Source organism: Drosophila serrata, unplaced genomic scaffold (assembly GCF_035046125.1).
Source record: "Drosophila serrata isolate PLE 108 unplaced genomic scaffold, ASM3504612v1 contig_184, whole genome shotgun sequence".
Lineage (NCBI taxonomy): Eukaryota > Metazoa > Arthropoda > Insecta > Diptera > Drosophilidae > Drosophila > Drosophila serrata.
The window spans coordinates 9,267,892-9,288,834 of NW_028257082.1; the positions used below are offsets into that span (position 1 = coordinate 9,267,892).

Genomic DNA, 20,943 nt, shown 5'->3' on the forward strand with positions numbered 1-20,943 from the left:
AAAACTTTAACTTGACTTTTGCGAGGGGCAAGTTGAGAAAGTCGATGAGAGTGGGAAAAAGGAAGCTCAACGAAATGAAACGACTCCCTTACCCAGTTTATTTAGCTCGTAACTCAATTGTGGTTATAACCGTTGACGGGGAAACGTGAAAATCATAACATACACTCACATGGTCAGGAAAATGTTGGTAAGAGAACTGGGTTTCCCAAGGACTTCTCACAAATTCCACTGATTGGCAGCCAAAATGCGATTAGGCTGCAGTCCAACCAAATACAGCTTCTTACTTTTTCTTCTTCAGCTTTAAGGCGCTACGTGATCAAACTGCTTATGACTTGCAGCTTCAGCCACTTATTTTTTTATTTGTTCGGTTGCCGCCGCCTAAATTGCGCTTATCGCATTGTAAAAAGGCAAATTTTGCCACAGAACCCGAAAAGAAGAAGAGCCTGGAAACCGAACCAAAAAAAAAAAGAAAAAAAAACAAAACCCAAACAAAAATAGAGTAACGAAATGTGGGTGAGATGGCCAAGTATAAAATTGTAATCCGCTTAGTTGGCCAGCAAAGTGTCTCGTGTCGTGCTCCACTCTGCTGCCAGCTGGCAAAACTTAATTTGCTGCAGCGCGACCGTTGTGGTAATTACCACATAAATTCTGAAGCAAATTGCTCCTTAAAAAAAAAAAAGAAAAACAGAAGAAACTTTGCCTCAAGCCTCAAGCTGTGGGTGTACGTGAATATTCTGTATGATATTTGTACACAGAGGAAAATATATGATAAAAGGTAAAATGATATTCAGGTGGGCTTTTTGATACTTTATGAAGATTTAACATATTTCAATTTGAACTATAACATAGAAAAGGTAGATATGTTGAGGTTGTATGCTAATAAAAATGTGTAAAAAATTATTGAGCTTAAGAAATTCAAACATTTTTGTTTTTAACAATCTTTTTCATTGAATTCCTCTGGAGATATGATACTAATAATATTCAAACCTGATCTGCATTTAACTGTCTAATTACTATCAGAACTCTTTCCTTATCCTTTTTTTTAATAATATCCTACTCTAAGTATCCCCCTTTCTCTTTGTGCATAAATATTATGCTGACTGAAAGCAGTGAAAAGCATATTTTTGGCTCAAAGAAGGTCAGACATTAAAGAGATTTTCGGTTTGGCTCCTTGCACTGCCACCGCTCTAGTCCTGCTCCATATCCTTGTCTGCGGTCACTGGCGCTGTTAATCCCCTGCAAGTTAATCCTGCCAACTGGCCCACATCCCGACAACCGACAAGCGACATGTGAGCTTGGGAGAGTGTTGGCCAGCTTGCTAGCTGGCTGGTTAGAGAGCAAACTGACCGAATTATCAACGCTGCTGCTGCGGAGTTGGCAAAAACATGAGTAGAACTCTGCCGCAGGCTTAGCCAACCGAAGGAGGAGGAGCTGCGGTTGAAAAATAATAGGTTTATGCCCTATGAAATGGCAGAGGGCACGGGCAAGTGATTGATATGCCCGACATGTCGCCGCATGAACTCTGTCCTATACTCACTCTCTGCCTGTGTGTGTGTGTGTGTGTGTCTGTCTCTCTGCCGACCAGAATCAAATTCATGGCCTTAAGTGCTTAATGTTTGATGTCTGCCACTCTGTGTTGAATGTGGCTCTGTTTACTTGTGTGGTCCAACACTTTCATTTGCATTGAAGCGCTTTCAACGACAACTGAGTGGAAAAGTTGGGCAAGCATTTCTATTAAAGTAGCTCATTGGTATAAAGTTGAGAAGAGAAATAAGTTAAGAACGAAAATTACATTTAATAGCTTTGAATATGTTGGGGCAAACAAAAGTTTTCGAAAATGTATCACTTGTAGTGTGACATGTATGGGCAACAGTGCGTATGAGTAATATGTCCCAAGAGAGTTATCACTCATACGCACGGTTGGCTGTTCAAAACTATTTTATATACAATTAGAAGAGGGTTTTTAAATAAAAGATTTCTAAAGTAAAATTAACCTGTTGGAACAAGAGTGAGCTTTAAGTTCACTTTAATAGATTTTTCCCGAAAAAATGCCATAGTTTTTGCAATCTTCTGAGAGATAGAAGTTAAAGTAGCCCTTTTAAGTAACTGCCCATTTAATCAGTTTGTGAAAGAACTATTTCCCCAAAGCCTTTGGGCACTCAACTTAAGTCGCACACGCTCCTCCCAGCTGCAAATCATTTGCATATCTCCTTATCTGACCATTTCTAATGCCCTTTGTCTGCGTCATGCACACTCAAAGGGCTTGGAAGATAACGTTGCTTGCTGGGAGCCTCGAAGGGAACTCGGCTCAATGGCCCTGCAAATGTGTAAAGGGCGAAGCGCTTTACTAGCTGCTTTCAGTCCTCTTCTATTTTTTTATTTTTTTTCTGGTGTCTCTCTCTGTTCTTGCTCCTTTTAATGCTGCACTTTAGTTGATAAGTCAACCATTCCAGCGACGGATTCAAGCGCTCTTCGGATGACACCTGGCTGGATGCCAACTAATGCGGCTCCTGGTACAGGGGTACACAGGAGCTCCAGCACCTGCATTTGTAATTGCATTACAGGCAACAACATTGGCGCCGACCTTTAAGCCCCATTCTCATGCTCATACCCGTTCCCATTTCTCCAGCATACTATCGCATTTTCATTCTCATTCCGCTCAAAGCAAATCCCCCCTTTTGCCAACTTTAAGTGGTCCTTTGTGCAGCACGCAGTCGCCTCTCCGATGCTAAAGTTGTTCCGTGCACTTCGCGGCAACAATGTGGACAGCGCAGTGCAGCGGCAACGCGGCGTATACGCAACGTCGTGCTGGATGGCAGCCATCGCGAATGCCAATTAAAACGGCAAGCCGTGCAACAATGTGGCAACCTGAAGTGCCGGCAACTATTTTTGCATTCCCTGTGTTTGCTACCAAATTCGAGACATTGCTGCTACCATCTCGCTCTCTCATCGTTGAGAGGTTATAGTTGGAAGTAATCCATATCCCTTCTTTCGGATTTTGGTCTTAAAACCGCCCTGTTCTAGCCGCCACTCAACTAGGCCAACTTATTGGTAAGCTAATACGCTTGCTGTAATCGAAACTCAGCCACCCCTGGGGCAAATTGCTTTTATAATTGAAATACTCAAATTACATATGGCCAGTAACTGCAATGTTGGCCAATGAGAAAGTTGCACTGCCAAGAAAAGGAAAAAGTTTATGAGAAAAATAGCAACAAAAAAATTATACATGCATATGATATTATTTTAATATCCTTTGGAATCGCATTCAAATTATTATTTACACAAAAATCAATAACTGCAATTCCCTCTACTCTTTTTTTTTATATAAATAGTATTAAGTGTCAGCATAAAACACACTTTAATCCTCTCAAAACATTTTTCCCTTTCAAGTCTTCTATTTAAAGATAAAGACTTGCCTTGATCTATTTGTTCAACTCGTTTTCTCGCTCAGTGCAAAGCGTTTTAGCCAAAGTTAAATCGTCCGGCCACCAAGGAAATTTCTTACAACCAAAGAGAGGGCTTAGAAGACAAAGAAGAAGTTGCAGCGGGAGCAACAGCAGCAGCAGCAGCAGCAGCGTTCCGTCAGCCAGTAAAGGGATTAGAGACAGGAGCAGGCTGGCTGAGGCCACTGGAGAAGGACGCATAAATTCTAATTAAAATTTGTGTGCCAGGTGGTAAATAAAACTAATTATACATGCGCAATTTTGCCTGGTGCAAGTGCGAGGAGATGCTTTAAAATTGTCGTCTACCCGCCGTATCTCTGTCTCTGTCTTTCTCTCTCTCTCTCTCTCTCTCGCTCTGTCTCTTTGTGTCCTGCCATAGAAGTGAACTCTGTTGGCAAATGGAAAAAGTTTTGCTGCGACTCAACTATGTCTGGCACTGAAGTCTTTTTCGGGTTTGAGTTTGGGCTAAAAGCAAAAATTCAACAAAATACAAAATGCGAAAAACGAAAAACGTAAAATGCAAAGCAAAAAAAGCTGGAAAGAAAAACGAAACGAGAAAGTTTTGCTAAAACTTTTCCCCAGGGTGATTGGTGGCTAAAGGGGTGTGAGCTGTGTGGGGAACCCCTCAAAAACCCTACCCCTCTTTGACAGTCGGGCGGCAAATCAATGATGCAGCTGCCATAAGACCCTCTAAGCTCAATTATTGCAGGACACAACACAACAACGCAACGCAGACACAGTCGACACAGTAGGCAAAAGACAAAAGAGAAACAGAGCCAGAGTCTGGCCATTGTTGATGGCTTTATCGTTTGGCAGTTTCCAGTTAAACGTGACTCGGACAAAGGCATTTCCCAGCACACAAATAGCTAGTCGCAAAATCCATAAAAAAAAACGCATATAAGAAGAGATTGAGATAGAATTGAATATGGCAAAAACGCTTTACCTGGCCTCCTAATAGATATATAAATGCAATTCCGTGCCATTGATCGATGCGCCCGCAAAAGTAGGCAATTGTTCAGGCAAATTCAATTTTCCAAGCTTTTAGAGAGCACACACTTACACACACAAACACACACACACACACCGCACGCATATCGATTCAACAAGTACCGTGTGCCATAGATTTGCTCACTTTTCCCCATTTTTACAGCGTATTTTGCGTGTAACTCAAATTTAATTTACTGATGCCAAAGCCCACGAGAGAAAAAAGTAAAAGAAAACTTTGATCAAAGCCTACTACCTCCCTCCCGGAGTTCAAAATTGCCTTTGTCACATACACAAAACAAAGTATATACTATATATTCTATATACAGCAGGGCAATGTACTAAAAATTGTCGAAAGCATTTGCAATTGGCGGAAGGGGGTGGGGGGGTGGGGGGTGGGTTTGTATAAAAATATGGCAAAAGTTGGGGAAAAACTTTTCCTGCTCATGTTTTTCGTGTGCTTCGTTTTGGGGTCTATCATCTATGTACATATATCCTACTTTTTGAAATGATTCTCACCGAAAAGTGAGCGTTAAAGCATTGAAGTCAACATTAAAGTTGTGGACATGGTATAGGCCATAAATGTCAATTACAGTGTTGGCCAATAAACAAGAGAGCTTGCCTCTAAATGCAGCATTAAGTCCCATTAAATGCATTGCGAATACAGACAGAACTCGTTTACAAAAAGCCAAAGTTTCATTGCCTGACAAATTGAAGGCAGTTTGCTAATGTCCTGGCAAATACAATGCGACAAGAGAACAGGATCGACCGAAATAAATCTACGCCCAGGATACACCGTATGCCATGTACCATGGTCCGTAACGAGCCAACGAGTGGCCCAAATACGGATTTATGCCCCGCTCAATGATAAATTGAATTTCACTCAAAATTAACTGTAAGCCGGGGAAAGGAACGTGCTGGCGGCTGCTAAGCGAGCAGCCCAAGGATACCAAGGAGACTTGGATACCCAGAGAGATGTCTGCAACATATGCGGCCTATAAAATGTGACAAGGAAACTAACGAAGGCCCTGACGCTTTTGCGGCTTTGGCTTTGGCTTTGGCTCTAAAACAACACACTTACATACACACCACACCCCACAACTCGCATGTGTGCGACCGCAGCCTCCGAATGAAATTAGGGCAAAAACCCGGCCAGGCCAGCCACTTGGCTTGACAATTGCCTAAGCATATTTGTCATTTGATTGATTTATTCTGCAGGGCCAACAACAGCTGCCATTAGGTTTTGGCCAAGATTGTATGTTATTTGTTTGTCTTTTGCCGTTCTCTTCCACGGCTAAGGCGCTTTTGTCAAATCAAATCTTCATCGCTTTCATTAGGCCACAGATTTCCATAATTTAGCTGGGTCCCAGCAACTGAATCTACATTTGTCTACTGACTTTTCGGGATATGTGTGGAGAACCCAAAAGAAGTAGGGAAAACCCTTAAGTGCCTTGGTGGTTTTGTCGCCGAATACTTAATGTCTTATCCTTGGAAGGTCCTGAATCAATAAGTTGAAACTAAACTTTATAGAGAATATATACATAAAAGGGAAGAAGAATGCTAGTATAACAATGAAGATTGAACTCGAAGCCTTCCCATGTTTCAATTATATTCGAATAATTTCTAGTAAATGTTTAAATATAATTTCAAAGGCATTACTTTGTCCCCCTTTGGATCCTCAGTGGTGTAAATGAGATGAACGAAACGCTTCTACCGGCATGCAGGTCAGGTTGATTAGGGGGTTTTCACAAAGGTTTTCACACACAAGTGTTTGGAACTAGGCAGTGGTGGTGGTAGTGGTGGTGGGTCAACATTCTCTGGTGGCGTTACTTAACTGCTTTTCAGGTGCTAGATTTTCCAGGGAATTGGGAACAGGGGGCCAGGGACTGTGGACTGTGTGTAATGGATGGCACTCCACCACTCACCTGTTGAGTAGCGCGGCAATGGCGCATCGCCGGTGGCAATGCAGCCGCCATAGGAGAAGTGGTGACTGCTGGATCCGGTGCCCGAGACCACCGCTATTTCGTCCAGCTCATGGCCGGGCGAGGTGCCGGCGGATACCAGGCGGGTGGATGAGGTCGCCGAGTTGCCCTGCGAATTCTTGCGTCCACGTAGCGAGAGCACCAGCCTTTTGGCTGTGGACATGCCCCCGACTTGCGATCCTGGTTTGTAGGTCTCCGGCTCCTGGTACTGCTACTGCTACTGCTCCTGCTCCAGCTCGTGCTCTCCACTTTTCCTTCTGCAATGGAAAAATTGTGAAAATGGTAAATGGAAACGCGAAACTTTTTCAATATTCCCATGATGCCATGGCAGGCAGACTCGCTGCCTTCGCAGCCTTCGCTATTTATTTCGTTAATAATTTAGAACAGAGCTTCAAAAGATATGATAATTTCTTTGGAGCAGAAGGGGGCAAGGAGGAAAAGCTTGGAATTTTCATTTTCATGCTTTGCCAGCTCAAGACAGCTTCACAGACACTGGGAGAGCGAGCTTCTTAAATTATGCAAATGCTTGCAATCAAGGCTAAAGAAATGCCACAGAACAACACAAAAAAAAGAGGAAAAACGAGACAAAAAAAATAAAGGAAAATAAAAGAACAGCGCACAAAATGATTGCGACATGGTAAATATGAATGGAGATATTAGCATATGAAGGGTATAGAGTAATGACGCTGCTTTTAATGGCTTAAACATGAAACTAAAATCCCTTGAAAAAGGCGCTTACAATTGATTTTAGGAAACTGCGTCAAGTTGGCGGAAAAACTCTGAATTAATGTCTTAAGAATTCCAAAAAGGAACTTATCACTAAGCGTGAGTCACATTTTTGTATGATAAGATTGGCATTTCTTGTTAATAGAATAAAATGGTTGTCATCCAAATCTCTATACAGAACTGTAGAATGCAAAAACGAGAACGAAACGCCTGACAATAAAAAGGTAATGTTTAATGTTTGCTTAAACTTTAACTAAAGAGATTGGAAACTTTACGTTCAATTTGAGAACTATTATATTTTCTGAATTTACTTAAAATATTATTTATTTTTTTAGTAAGAACTTAAAGAACCAAGTGAAATTGTTTCGAAATAAAAATGAAACACCAACTAAAGTGAGCTTGTAGTTTTCCGTCACTGGAATTGATATTGTTTGGCAGCCAAAAAGTCAACGTTGTCAGTACTGTACATACAGATTTCAGTCTTTCGTGAGATTTAAAGAAAAAATAACCTATTAAAATGAACGGAACTGCCGATAATTCAGAAAAACCAGCTTTCCATGAGCATCAGCCGCGTCTAAACGATGTGGCCCAGGAGTTCTTGGCGGATGTGGACAAGGAGCGCCAGCGTCTGTCCGCCGAGTTTCCTTTATGCGCAATGCTAATCGATGAAGGTAAATTTTTCATGTGATGAATCTTAATAAGAAAGTGAGTAAAACGATATTCTTCGTGTTGCTGTAGCTGTGGCCCGTGTTTACTCCACTGGCCGCATTCCGGGCAAAGAGTTCTATGCCGATGTCTACCAGCAGAGGCCTTTGAAGATAACCCAGAAGGTCTTTGTGCCTGTCAAGCAGCATCCGAATTTCAACTTCACTGGCAAGATTCTGGGACCCAAGGGAAACTCTCTGCGTCGCCTGCAGGATGAGACTAAGTGCAAAATCTCCATCAAGGGGCGCCACTCGATGCGTGATCGAGCCAAGGAGGACCAGCTGCGCGACTGTGGCGATCCGTGGTATGCCCATCTGCAGAAGGACCTCTACCTGGAGGTCAGCACTGTGGCCACCCCGGCCGAGTCCCATGCTCGCATGGCCTATGCCCTTTCCGAGATCCGCAAGTATATAGTTCCAGACAAGAACGATGAGGTGTCGCAAGAGCAACTGCGCGAGATGATGAACATAGATCCTGAGTCGGCTAAGAATTTGATATTTGGTAAAAAGTTTGGTGGCAATAGCGACGGAGCCCCCAAGTTCATTAATTTAAGGAAGAGAGCTGCGGAAAATCCGCCTGAAGTTGACAAGCCGGAGGAGGTGGCCCCCAAGCGCCAAACCACTATTTTTTGAGTACAGCAAACCAAGTCCATCAATAATATCAAAAACCTCGGTATTCTAGTCCCAAAAAATATTAATAAGAGTACCGAGCTTAACGGATCGTAGTTTCGCTTGATTCCACCGTAAGTCGCTATAAATGATAACTAAGGACGATATTGTTGATGATTATAAAAGACCTGCTGAGAACAATATGAATACAAGAAGACAAGAAGACACGTTAAGAAGAATTCGAAAAGATAGACGTTAAGAAGAAGATGAATGAATAATGTAATAATGCGTTCACACTTTATAAATTCTTTAACAGGATTAACAAATCTAAACTTTTGGCATCAACGCCATCAGATCACAAGTCCAATATATACTGAAAATACTGTCATAATTATGATTAATTAGATAAGTTCTCAATTATCCACGATTCTTGATGAAATAACGGAAGAAGAAATAATCGGGTCAATTGAATTAACCCATACAAATTTATACTCATGTCACAAGATATCTTAAAGAGATAAACAAATACCCGTATGGAATTATCAAATTGTTCAATTCAAACTGAAAAACTCCCAGATCAAGAGTCCAATTTTGAACATGAAAAACACTAAAATGCATTTTAAAAATATGTTATTAAACCATTATGAATATAAAAACAAGACCAAAGATCCCACTAAAAGTCCTTGTTGCGCTATGACTCTTTAGATTTATATGTATTTTTTCCAGGATTTAAGCCTAAAGCCTCTTAGCCAAAAAGAAACAAGCCGAGAGCAAATGATAGACACGAACATGGAACCCCAATGCATACATACACACATATACCAAAAACCAGAAGCCAGAACCAGACCCTTCCGTCGTACGTCGTCCTTCGTCCTTTTCCTTATCATTTTAATATTTAATAAGCAGTGCGCAGAAGGGAAGTGGGAAAAAACCGAATGAAATGAGGGGAACTCAACTCAACTCAACAGCGACTCTAAATATTCAGTTGAGTGTAAACTTGATAAGTTGTCTCTCTGGCAAATGTACAGCATATGTTGGCTTCGCATGGGGGCTGGATTGGTGTGGAGTGGGTAATGCACATTATTCTATTCCGATATTTACATATTATGCCACTTTAAATGCCTCTGCTGGCTTTAAACTCTTTTGGTAAATGCCATTTGACTGGGCGTATACGTAATATCCCCCAACACAAATACACACAGTAACAACAAAAAAGAAAACCCCCTCCCGAACAGTTACACACATTCAACTTTCCTTTTTTTTTTGGATACGTGACGAATAACAAATTTGTGGGATTTTGCAGCATTTTGATTGAATGTTGTCGTCGCTGCGGGAAAACTCGGAGGAAATTGGTTGGCGCTGGTTGAGGGCGCTGGGGCGAACGAGATCCAAATACAAATATGATTTATGAGCCGCAGCCGCCTGCAAGCCAAATCGCATATGGAGGCAAGCGGCGACTATAACTGCAGATGTTGCACAAACACACACAAGTCAAAAATATAGAAATCGGAATCGGACAAGGGAAGCAGCTTAAGAACTTGTGCTTGACTTATTGCACATCCGGTTTCCATAGATCCCATCAACTTTCCCATATCCATGATTATATAAAGGCGATCAACAATAATAATTGATACTCTCGCAGGGTATTATAAATAATTTTACTCATATGTTGACCCAGTGTCACTTCCGAGCATTTATGTACATCATTTATCTGTATCAACAGCCGACTTGATCAAGCCATGTTCGTCTGTCCGTCTATCTCTCTCTAATTCTATGCCTCTATCCCTCTACTTGTTCCTCTCTCTCTCTCTCTCTCTTTCTCTCATTCTCAATGTCCATCTCTCTGCGTATCTCTAAAGATATCGGTTTCTCTCGATTGATTTCTGCCTATCGATATCCCTTTCTCTCCTGCCCAGTTCTCTGCTACTCTCTTTACTCGGGGACTATAAATACAGAAACTGACGTGGCGCTGGCCTCACTCAGTCCGTGGCCTTCCTAATATTTACATCGATAGTGAAAGTGATAGTGATTGCCCTTAGACCTGGTCAACGCAATTCATCTGGATAACCAGGAAGAAACTGACTTCGCTGATACCATGAGAAGCCTAGTTAAAGTCATCAAGAATATATATACACTGGAAGGAAATGGGGTAAGTCTTAACCATGACAATAATTGAGATGTATATATTTGCCTAGGTCTCATAAAGACTTGAAATCAGCTTAATCATGTATTAAAAGTCTATATCATTATGCTTTATTCATTATGTTTATATATTATTGCATTACTAAAATATAGTTATATCTCCTCTCTCATTAACTTTTCAATCACAATTTTTGACACAAATCCTAATGATAATTCGATGTCATATTTTTGCATATCAACTCCCAAAAGAACCTATTAAACATTCGTTTTCATGCTGCCTGCCACAACATCATGATGATTACGTAAAGGCGATCAAAATTATTAGCACGAATATCCAATGAAAGCCTGTGGGGAAAAGGTGGCAGAAAATATCCTGGCAGCTATCCAGTTTTCCGCTTTCGTTGGGCCAAGCCCAAAAGGCAATCAAGTGTTGCCAAAACCTACGTAAACATGGAAATTGCCAGGGAAACCCAGACTCAAAAACTTGCAAAAATCCTTCCCTCACCAAAAAAAAAATAAAAGGAAAAGAGGGAACATTTTATGACAGGCAAATCGGGAAGAGGAAAAGGTGGCAACGGAACGTTTGGAGATCTCGGGCAATTGTTTGCATTGTGCAAGTGTCAACAGCATTTGCAATTCCGTTGCAATTTTTAGCATCTTCGTCGGGCTTTGGATGCAAAGTAACCCGAAGCGTGGAGTAAAAATTGCATTTCCACACCTCCAGACCCTGCAACACCTCACGTGCCTCGTTCTCTTCTATCTCGTTTTGCAACAAAAATATGGTAATTCCCAGCTATCGAAGGTGGAAAAACAGTTCACATCGTATTCCCAGTGAAAGTTTTGCCAATATTGTTACGAACAGCATTTCCCATCCATATGGACTTTATAAATATATATTATATTTATAGTAGGTATATTGGTAAATGCAATTGAAAATGCATATATTTGCACAAATACGAAAACAATTTTCATGCCAAATGTTCTCTTTTCGTGTCCCTTTTCTAAGCCTGACAGCATTTAATTGCTTTTTCGTGCGATTTGAGCTGCATCAGCGTAAAATAACGAGCTTTTGTTTTTAGCTAATTAATGCAAACCTCCTTGCTCCTTCCTAATTTTCGAATAATCCCGAAGAACAACCAAGAACTCCAGTCATTTGTCCAGCTCGCATTGCAAAAGACGGACAGCCTTGTGCATAAAAAATGAGTTGCCATCAATCTCGCGGACAAACAAAAACAAAAAAGAGCATTTGCAGGACAGCACCAAGAACTGGCAAAAAAGGCTACTAATTAGAGGCAAGAGTGGAGCACAAAACCCTGTCTAGCTCTTCTGCGAAAAAAAAGGCAGCCTCTATGTGGCTTCGTTCCAAGCTGATTCTGGTAGTGATTATAACCCCCACCCAACAAAGGACATATTCCATCTGATTAAGCCAAGTGCGCATTTGTCACACGAATGTGACAGCATCCACAAAAGGAGGGATGGCGATGGTCGGAAATGCTGACAAGTTGCCATGGACAAGTTGATGGAACGCGATCTCTCGCTGACCACATTTGACGCCCCCTAATTGCACATTTTCCTGGCCAAAATAGAAAGCCGGAAAACTAAAAAACGAATTCGAGGAAAAGCAGTAACATTTTCCCTGCTCAATGGAGAGCTAATTAAAGGACTTAGCCACTGAGGTAAAGGATATATTTAAATTAAAAAACCCGTAGGAAATGAGCTTACTTTATTCGGCTTTAGAGTTAAAATTTAAAGCTTTTGTACTATGTGTAATTCCAGGATAATATATAAATTAACCACCCGCAAAATTATTTCATTTTACATACACAAAATCCATACTCTGAGATCAAAACAAGTCAAACGAAAACATGTTGGCCAAACACAACATACCGTAAATTGACGCCTCTGGCAAGTATCAGGGTTAAATAAAGTTGAAAATCGCATTTAATGCAAAAGTAAATAACGCTTGCCAATAACTCCACCCTCATCCCCAATTGCATTGTGCTAAATTCCGTTGCGTTTTCCTCCCCTTTTTTGGCCAACGTCATCGATATGCTCGGCGAACCATCCCCTCGATCGTCCTCATTGCAGCCCCATTTGTGCAATTATATCAGCCTCGACTCGTTGCCACATTTTCCATGCAAATTAATGCAGGCTGCCTGCCTGCCTGCCTCATTCTGCTCCACGCTCTTCGATTTTATTCGGTCTGCGTTTCTTTTATTTTAATTCGTGTGTTATTATTGCGCTTTAATCTTATATCGATTCCAATTTTTTTTCTCGTTATTATATGCAATTATCATTGCCGTACCCCCCATGTTGTGGTCGCAAAATGTATAATTGAGCAATTTAAAACGAAATTTAGCGATTTTCGAAATGTGTATTGCGGTTGTTGCACACAATATTTAATTGTTGTTAAGCTTTGGGTATTTTGTTAATTTTATTACAACAACGACTATCATCTGCCGCCCCCTTTTGGCTTGGGGCTACAAACTTTCGCCCACTTCCTCTCTCTCTCTCTCTCTCTCTCATCTCTTCCTCTAAGAATAACAGCTAAAATAAAAAGCAAAAAAACAAGGAGAGCACAAGCAAGCAAGCCACCAGCAGCTTCAACTAACAGTGAATATCCACCTTCCCTTTGTGGATGCCGTGCATCTCCCCCCCGCATCTTGGCAACCGGGCAAACGTGGCGCACGAACTGCAATTTATAACTGTACATACGTGAGCAGTAAGCCAGCGGCGAAATCCAGCGCCACCCAACCCACAGAGCCACCCATTGCAACGCCTTTCGGAGGCCAGCGATGGGAGGTTGCTAGAATGTTGTATCTGGATACATGTCTGTCGGTTGCAATCACTACTTCCTATCCAAAATTCACTTAACATCCAATACCTTTCACCTTGATCGAATCCGGAGATTTATTATTTTATAATCTCTGAAATTTTTAAAGAATTTATTTTTAAAATCACCCATTTGTTTAATTGTTTGATTAAACTTTAAATGCCTTAAAATCAATTGGCAAGCTCTGGGAACCACATAAAAATGACTACCAATAATGCTGTTAAAAAGTTTTTAAAACTCAATTCATAAAATCATACTTTTCATGGTATTTACACATGAAATTAAAACACAAAATATATATACTGGCATTACCCATAATATTTAAGGATTTTAAACACCATAAATTTATTTAAAACTTGTTCATAGCATTTCATAACCTCTATCCTTCTCATTAAAAAATATTATAGCATACTTTTTAGAGTACTTACAGAGTAAAACATATCAAATATATATACTAGCATTTCTTATAATATTTAAGAACTTTAAACACTAAATTTAATTCAAAACCTTATAGAGCATTCCATAATCTTTAACTTTCCTTAAAAAAAAAACTAGATCGTATCATCTTTATATTTTTTTTTCTTTTGGGGAAACCATTGTGTACTCTACCTGGGTTAAAATGGTATTTTTCCCACCACTGGCTGACTGAGACCCTGTGGCACATAAACATTTTGTTAGCTGCGCTTTAGTTCGGACCAAAGCTGGTGCCTTCGCCTTTGTGCAAGGTGCCCGCATCCGTGGCATCCATCCTGCAGTTTTCCCCTTCCGCATCCTCGTATCTTTATCCACAACCCATCCCCGCCCCTCCGCCCTCCAAAAACCCACCCAATCCGTACTGATGGCGCTACAGTTTTTGTGATTCGACAGAGCGCATATAAACAAAAGGGTCGCGGCGTTTCGTGCGAAAAGCGGGCAAAAGAAAAAAATACAAAAAACAAAAAGAAAAACAAAATGAAAATGAAAAACAACTTGGAGTAAAGAAAGGGAACACAAATGCTAGGATTGTGTGCGTATGAGGGGGAAGGCTTCACATTCAGATGCAGCTTCAGCTAAAGCTACAGCTTCAATGGCAATTGTAGTTGTAAACTGAAAGAAAATACTTAGTTTTACCGTTTCTATTCGTACTGAAATCACAGACATTTTTTTTACCTTGAATTGAGCTAATAAATTGTTTCATTTAAATCCGATAATTGAGACCACAGAAAGGCTTTACTTTAATTCGAAAATGTAAAATGTACCCATCTGTTTTTACAGTGATTTTTAATCTGCAATTACATTTAATTTCCTGCCAATTTATTCGCTCGGTGTACATGTAGTTGAAGCTGCTGTTTTACCCGGAGTCCTGCAACAAATTTGCTGGCACAGCAGGCGAGAATATGTGCCAACACAGCAGCCACGAAGGAGCTGCATGGACGGCAATGGCGGGGTTTCATGAAAGGATATTTCACTTTATTGGCAAAGTCGAAGATGGAATGCGCTTATAGTCGCAGTCCGGGTTACGGGAGAGGGCCCCAACATTGACAGCTACAAGTTATTGCCACGCCGGCATGCAACTTCGGCCGGGATCAAGGTTTATCGCCAGCGAGCCATGGAACTTACCGGGGCTCTAATGCATGTGTGACTTGTACAGCAGCGGTTGAAATTCTAGCATTAAAGTTGCAACTGGTATGTGACCAGCTCTTTAAATATAACTTTATTTCTTGAAAGTAACTGTCTTATCGAACTATTCCTATGACCACGACTGTAAAGACTCTTCTGCCCGACGAAAAAGGGTGCCGAATGGCCCAAAGGGAGTTGGCAGTGCAAAAGTGCCAAGCAGACACATCCATCAGCTACCTTGTGCAACCTCGGCAATCGTCAATCTTTTGGACGGCCTTCACAGCCGCCTTTGAGTGAGTGACAGGCCACCTTCATCCGGATCCTCCGGCTCAGCATCCTCATCCTCATCTCCATCATCTCAGCCCTTGGGCCTCTCCATGTGCTTGGCTTTAATTAAGCGTCCCATTTGCCCAGAAATTGCATCTGCAGCAGGTACACACAATTCGCTGGGGAAATATTTGCATTCCACGTATCCAGGTCCCATCGGTCTAAGCGTTCGCGGTGCTCGAAAGCCTTTGGGTTGTGGGTCTTCAGACCAAAGCTGAGATTGAAATTTGAGTGGTGGATATTTTGGGGTCCTGAGGTCGAGATGTCATGAGCAGAAGCAAACGCTCCTTGGACCCTCGACAATTGCCGGGCTTAATTGGATGCAAAATGAACTGTTAAGGCATTTAGTGTTGCCAAGGCAGAGGGGTGGTAAAGACTGTGGCTTAGGTGTCACCCAGGTCGACTGTCCTTGGCTTGCCGCAATGCCACAAGATAGACAGGCCGCAGAAAGCATACTCAAACTTGACCAAAATTTAATGAATACTTAATTTAATTAATTTTCCATTGATTTAATTCCTTAAACTGTTGGAAGTAGAGACTGGTTTTGGTTACTATACCTATGAAATGGAAATGAATCATATATAGGAAGTGATTCAATCGTAAATATATATGTATATGGAAAAACCAACCTAGAAACTAGTAATAATCCGGCTATATTGGCTTAAAAGAGATATGTCTTATGCTCGATGAAATGAATTTCCCATAAATCTCATCCACAGGATGGGGCCTTAAAAATTCAATTAAGTTGCGTTGTGGCATGCCTCCTCTCTAGCGCTCTCGATGCAAGCTTATAGCTTTGACAGTTGCCCCCTCTGCCTGCTGCCAAAACATGCGTGTCAAAACAATTGTCATTCATTTTGCTCTTGGTCTAGCTCAATCTCACTCTTCCTCTCTCTCTGTAGCTGGAAATTCACTTCGCAGCAACACAACAACACTTTGCCCCACAGCCTCCCTTGCAATTATGGCCCACTGACATGTGTTAACAGTCGGTCTCCCTCGCTTATGTCTGCCCCATTCCATTTCCCCAATGAAGCTGCTGCTCCCTATTCTAGCTCAACATTTCCGCCAGATATTTTTGCCCATTTCCTGCAGCCTTTCAGCCTGAAATCAATATGGTATGGTATGGGGGGTGGAGCCAGAGAGGGGTTAGTTCTGCCATCAGCGCCTTGATTACTGCTGTCATATTATTTTCACACTTGAAATGCTGCCGCTCGACTTGGCTCTCACATATCACCGCCATATATATATGTATATATATAAATATGAATCGATATGGCAGACGCTCTTGGTCATTATCAGCGTCGGCCATTATGTGACACTTGGCTGTCACTTTACATGCTGCGAGTCCTTGGACGCTCTAATATCCCGACATCCTTTCGACTGTCAGTGCAGTGAGTCCTGTTTCCCCCTCCATTCGTAATTGATGCTGCCACAAAGATGATGTTGGTTCTATATATAGTATAAAGTTAAACAGAGGCTATTCTAGGAACAGCTATTATATATTATCTCTATTTGGAAAGGTGGTAAAGTTTCTTGTAGAATTCTATAAGTTTGTTATGAACTTGTTATGAAATTATATTTCCCTTCGAATGATTTACATATAAATTCTAGTGTAGTTCTTAACTAGAACAATGATTTGTTATAAACACAGCAGTGTAGGCACTGCCAATACATTCATTACCCCCTCATACAAATCAGTTTACTTTACTTCCCCAATAAACACGATGATGTGTCCGCTAAATCGGGTTATTATTCTCGTCATTTACGGCGCATTGGTAAGTGAGAAAAGATATTTGAGATGCTAATAATCAGGGGGAAAAAATTCAAATCATAGTTGCCGTTTGGAATAGTGGCCAGAAGCCTGCCGCTTACACTCGAAAAGGCACCTCCGGCTATGCCATCACAACTACGACACCTTAGCCGCACGGCAAGGGCAGCTCCTGCGATTCCAATGGATTTCCGGACAAAGCACTTGCCATGCGATATGGACCAAAGGGGTGGCCAGAGCTATATGTCCGCCTTCCCCCGTCAGTGCATTTGGGCCTACAATAATCGCTATAAGAGTGAAGAAAACTACCGCATCTACAAGACCTATCAATTGGAGGCATTCTTTTTCGGCCAGTATCATGAGCGTCTAAAGCGTTACGAACTCGAGCCCCATAGCTACGATTACAATTAAAATGTTTAATAATCGTACAAAAAATTATTAATCATTTCAAAATTTTAATTATGGACTTACATGTATTGCAATGAACTTAGAAATATATCCTAGAAGCCCCTCGCTGTTTTCCTTACCTCTATGAGTATATTCTGATTATTTTCTGGATGGGCAACGCAAGGGGATACTATATAAGACAATGCTTTAATAATCAAAAATACAATTGTTAGAATACAAAATGTAACTTGGGATCTAAATTACTAAATGTATGAATACAACACAATACAAACCGCACAATCTCGCCTTGAATATGTTTTTCAAGATAAACTAGGCTGTTAATATAATAATTTGATATTTACATTATTACACTTGCACTAAATTCTAAATAAGCAACAGAAATCAATGTTAGAAACCTTATAGGATCACGTAGTCATAGTATTCATTGTGTTATAAGTTATTGTACACAAATAACTCAAGCACACCTACACGAAATAATGATCATCCACACAATTTTCCTGGTCATAATATTGCAAATTGTAAGTAATTCGATTTCTTCTATGCATATGAAGGGATAATATTAAATTCCGCATTGCAGTTGTATAGATATGGTAATGCCCGGCCTATTCCTCTTCAACGACCACCTATTCCTGTTCAGATCAATAAAAGTAACTTTACAAAAAATATCCAGATCGAGAGGACTAACATTACGAAAAATGGTTCCATGGATGCCTTTGAACAGAACTCGTTATTCAACGAATTTCCAATGTCTGCGGCCATATTAAATTATACAATAAGGCATATTGCGCGGAAAAAGCGAATAACCGAAACCGGAAAAGAAAATGAAAATGAAAATGAAAAAGAACAAGAAAAAGAAGATGAAATAACGCCCGAAGAACTTCTGAGGTTGCACACGCCATGCGACATGGATCTGGCAAAGGTAAACGACCACGATATTCCCCCAAATTGTCGGAGTGCTCACGACAGCCGATTTGATTCGAAGCAGAATTTCAAAGTTTTTCGACTATACCAAATTGAGGCCTTCATGTTTGGCCAGCATTATGAGCGCTTTCGGCGATTTGAAACGGAACAGCACACCTTTGATTACAAATATTCCATCATGTTTAATAGTGACTCGGTTTACGCCTAATAAATTTTATGTTAACATTCCACCTTATTTTTAGTGACTTTCTTAGTATATTCACATCATGTCTAGAAATTATTGTCTATCAATGTTCTTTAAAACCCTCACCCCCACCAATTTTCTAAGAAAAACCTTGTCAGTTTATGTCGTTTCCTTGTTCCTAATCATTTATGAACTTCGTTCAGACCCAAAACGCTTTTCCGAGCATCTTCTCGGGCATTTTTTGACAGGCATCGCAAACTGAGTTCAATGCAAGCGGAAATTTGATATTTTTGAAAAGCTTTTTCACTGTTTGTCCTGGCAAAACAGGAAGGACGGGGGAAAAATGTGTGTGTATACCAGCTGCTGTTTAATTTCCCACGACTGGGGCGTATGTTTGATTTTCGCTCCCCATTTTCAAACAGTTCAAAATTCGATAATTATGAGCACATTTATCATGGATTTTGTATTAATTGCGGCTCCCCGTTCATTTACATTGATGAAACACAATCAATCAATTTCATTCATTTCGGGCAAAAGCAAATAAGGTGCAACGCCTTAAGTGAATTGGGTGGCGTGTGTTTTGTTTGTTGCTGGGTCCCTCTGATTTTTATCTCCCGAATTCCTTCCCGGATAACATTTGTGTGTAATTTGTAATTTTGCGGATCATCAATCAGCTGTCGTCGGCTGTCGAGCTGCGATTTGTTTCAGCGGGAGGGAAGGGAAACCCGGAGAAAGGACGACAGCGGACAGGGAACAGGATGGAGGTTCGGCTCTTGTTTCACTTTGATTTATCGATGACTTGGCGAAACACAAAAGTTTTCCTTTTAATTACACGGACCCTGCAGAAGAACTTGTCCTATCTGGCGCCTTGGATTAAGTTTTTTATTGTCCTTTATAATTAACAACCGCAATGCCACATCCACACCCCTTGTGTCTACAATTATTTATGTATGCATTTTAAATACTTATAAATTTCCCTTTGATATTTGCTTTATTTTTTTTATTAGATTGTTTTTCTGCCAATTTTTGTGCAATTTGAATTATTTTGAGAGTAAATAACTACATAAAATATTAAGTTTCCTTGAACTCAAGCTTAAAGTTCATAGTATATATTAAAAATTAAATAGATTTCTGATTGCAAAGGCAAAAGCTTTAATCTGTGCTATGTAATTGTTTCTCTAGAAAACGAACGAATAAACGAGTTTTTGCCATTTCAGTATATCTGATTGAATTAAATTTCAAGTCGGTCTGTCGGCAGCAAAACTCCACCTCAGCTCAGCGCGGGGGTAAGAAGGCGACAACCAACTGTGTTTTTTAATTAATTTTAAATTACAAATTCAAGTGCTGGCTGGCCAGACAGAAAAACAAAAAATAAAATGAAAAAAGCAACCAAGATGATGAAAATTGCTAGTGGGAAATATGATGAATTCCTTGTGCAAATATTTTGTATCATTAAAATTTTAGAGAATTTCCTTTTCCCTAGCTAACGGTGGAAATTTCTATGTCGAAAAGCTTTTCTCCCTCGCTTTTTTGCTTTATGGCTAAAAAAAAAAGAAAGCGGCATTTTGCTTTGCTTTGCTTTCTGCCAAGGAGCTTTATTTATTTATTTCCGGAAACGTGCCCTTGAGATTAAAGTATTGCCGCCCCAAAAAGTGCTCGGCCATCTGTATCTAACTATGTACAGAGTACAAGTATATGAATGTATGTATATGCGAACAGTGAGATACACATCTGTATCTGTGTGCTGTTCATTTGTTCATTAGGTTCCTTCGCGCCATCCTGCCTCTCTCCAGCTTCAAATCGAGCTGGAGCTCGGTCTCCTCGTCCTGCTCCTGCTCCTGCTCCTGCTCCTGCTCCTCCTCCTTTTCCATTCCTTATGCCCATTTCTCGCGCGTGTCTGGGTGTTTGGTCAGAGTTGTTCAAAGTTTCCACACCCGCCACACCGACCACTCCTCCCGCTTGGTCACGCCCCCTAAGAGTGTCCTAGGCGATGGCGGTTTGCTTTGCTTAACTCAATGCACTTGGAGAAATAATGAGCAATTTGATTTTATAAAATAAAATAAATCCAAGAATCTTTATTAACTGCATAAGTTACCAATTGTGATTACAAAATATACTTATAACAGGTAACAAAACACATTAAAATAATTCAAATTTTATAATTTAAACTTGTAGTGACAAATTGTAATTGCGATCTTTTCCAATATTTACTTGGAACTTTAAATAAATTTTGCTGAAAATCAAGGTTAATTCTTAAAAAATTCTTTTCCAAATTTCAATATTTTTGAACATTGTACATTATAGACAATTAAT

The 20,943-nt window shown here is 40.5% G+C and overlaps 3 protein-coding genes and 1 long non-coding RNA gene across 14 annotated transcripts in view; 3 read left to right on the forward strand and 1 right to left on the reverse strand.

Moving 5' to 3' along the window:
* The window catches only part of LOC110181206 (cyclic nucleotide-gated channel alpha-3), a 69,492-nt gene that overhangs the window by 34,939 nt on the left and 13,610 nt on the right, over window positions 1-20,943 (reverse strand). For all 11 annotated transcript variants that reach the window (XM_086829021.1, XM_086829019.1, XM_086829020.1 and 8 more), the window contains exon 2: window positions 6,353-6,666. In XM_086829021.1, the coding sequence (XP_086685147.1) occupies window positions 6,353-6,572 (220 nt within the window). In that variant the 5' untranslated portion in view covers window positions 6,573-6,666. The remainder of the gene's footprint in view (window positions 1-6,352; window positions 6,667-20,943) is intronic.
* On the forward strand, window positions 7,563-9,127 carry LOC110183905 (KH domain-containing, RNA-binding, signal transduction-associated protein 2-like). The gene is made up of 2 exons (XM_020952289.2): window positions 7,563-7,806; window positions 7,874-9,127. Exons 1-2 carry the CDS (start codon window positions 7,653-7,655, stop codon window positions 8,470-8,472), a joined length of 753 nt encoding a protein of 250 aa, XP_020807948.2. The 5' UTR covers window positions 7,563-7,652; the 3' UTR covers window positions 8,473-9,127.
* On the forward strand, window positions 17,029-17,649 carry LOC110184168 (uncharacterized). The gene is made up of 2 exons (XM_020952620.2): window positions 17,029-17,124; window positions 17,184-17,649. The coding sequence occupies exons 1-2, from the start codon at window positions 17,074-17,076 to the stop codon at window positions 17,526-17,528; spliced, it is 396 nt and encodes a 131-aa protein (XP_020808279.1). The 5' UTR covers window positions 17,029-17,073; the 3' UTR covers window positions 17,529-17,649.
* On the forward strand, window positions 17,902-18,681 carry LOC110183990 (uncharacterized). Its single transcript, XR_015270722.1, has 2 exons — window positions 17,902-18,043; window positions 18,103-18,681. It is a non-coding gene; the product is annotated as an uncharacterized LOC110183990 (long non-coding RNA).

Excerpts from the sequence above, each read along its gene's own strand:
- LOC110183905 (XM_020952289.2), top strand. The coding sequence starts at position 7,653 with ATGAACGGAACTGCCGATAATTCAGAAAAACCAGCTTTCCATGAGCAT. Across the intron at positions 7,807-7,873 it reads CGCAATGCTAATCGATGAAG|CTGTGGCCCGTGTTTACTCC; the intron begins GTAAATTTTTCA and ends GTGTTGCTGTAG.
- LOC110184168 (XM_020952620.2), top strand. The coding sequence starts at position 17,074 with ATGATGTGTCCGCTAAATCGGGTTATTATTCTCGTCATTTACGGCGCA. Across the intron at positions 17,125-17,183 it reads TCGTCATTTACGGCGCATTG|TTGCCGTTTGGAATAGTGGC; the intron begins GTAAGTGAGAAA and ends TTCAAATCATAG.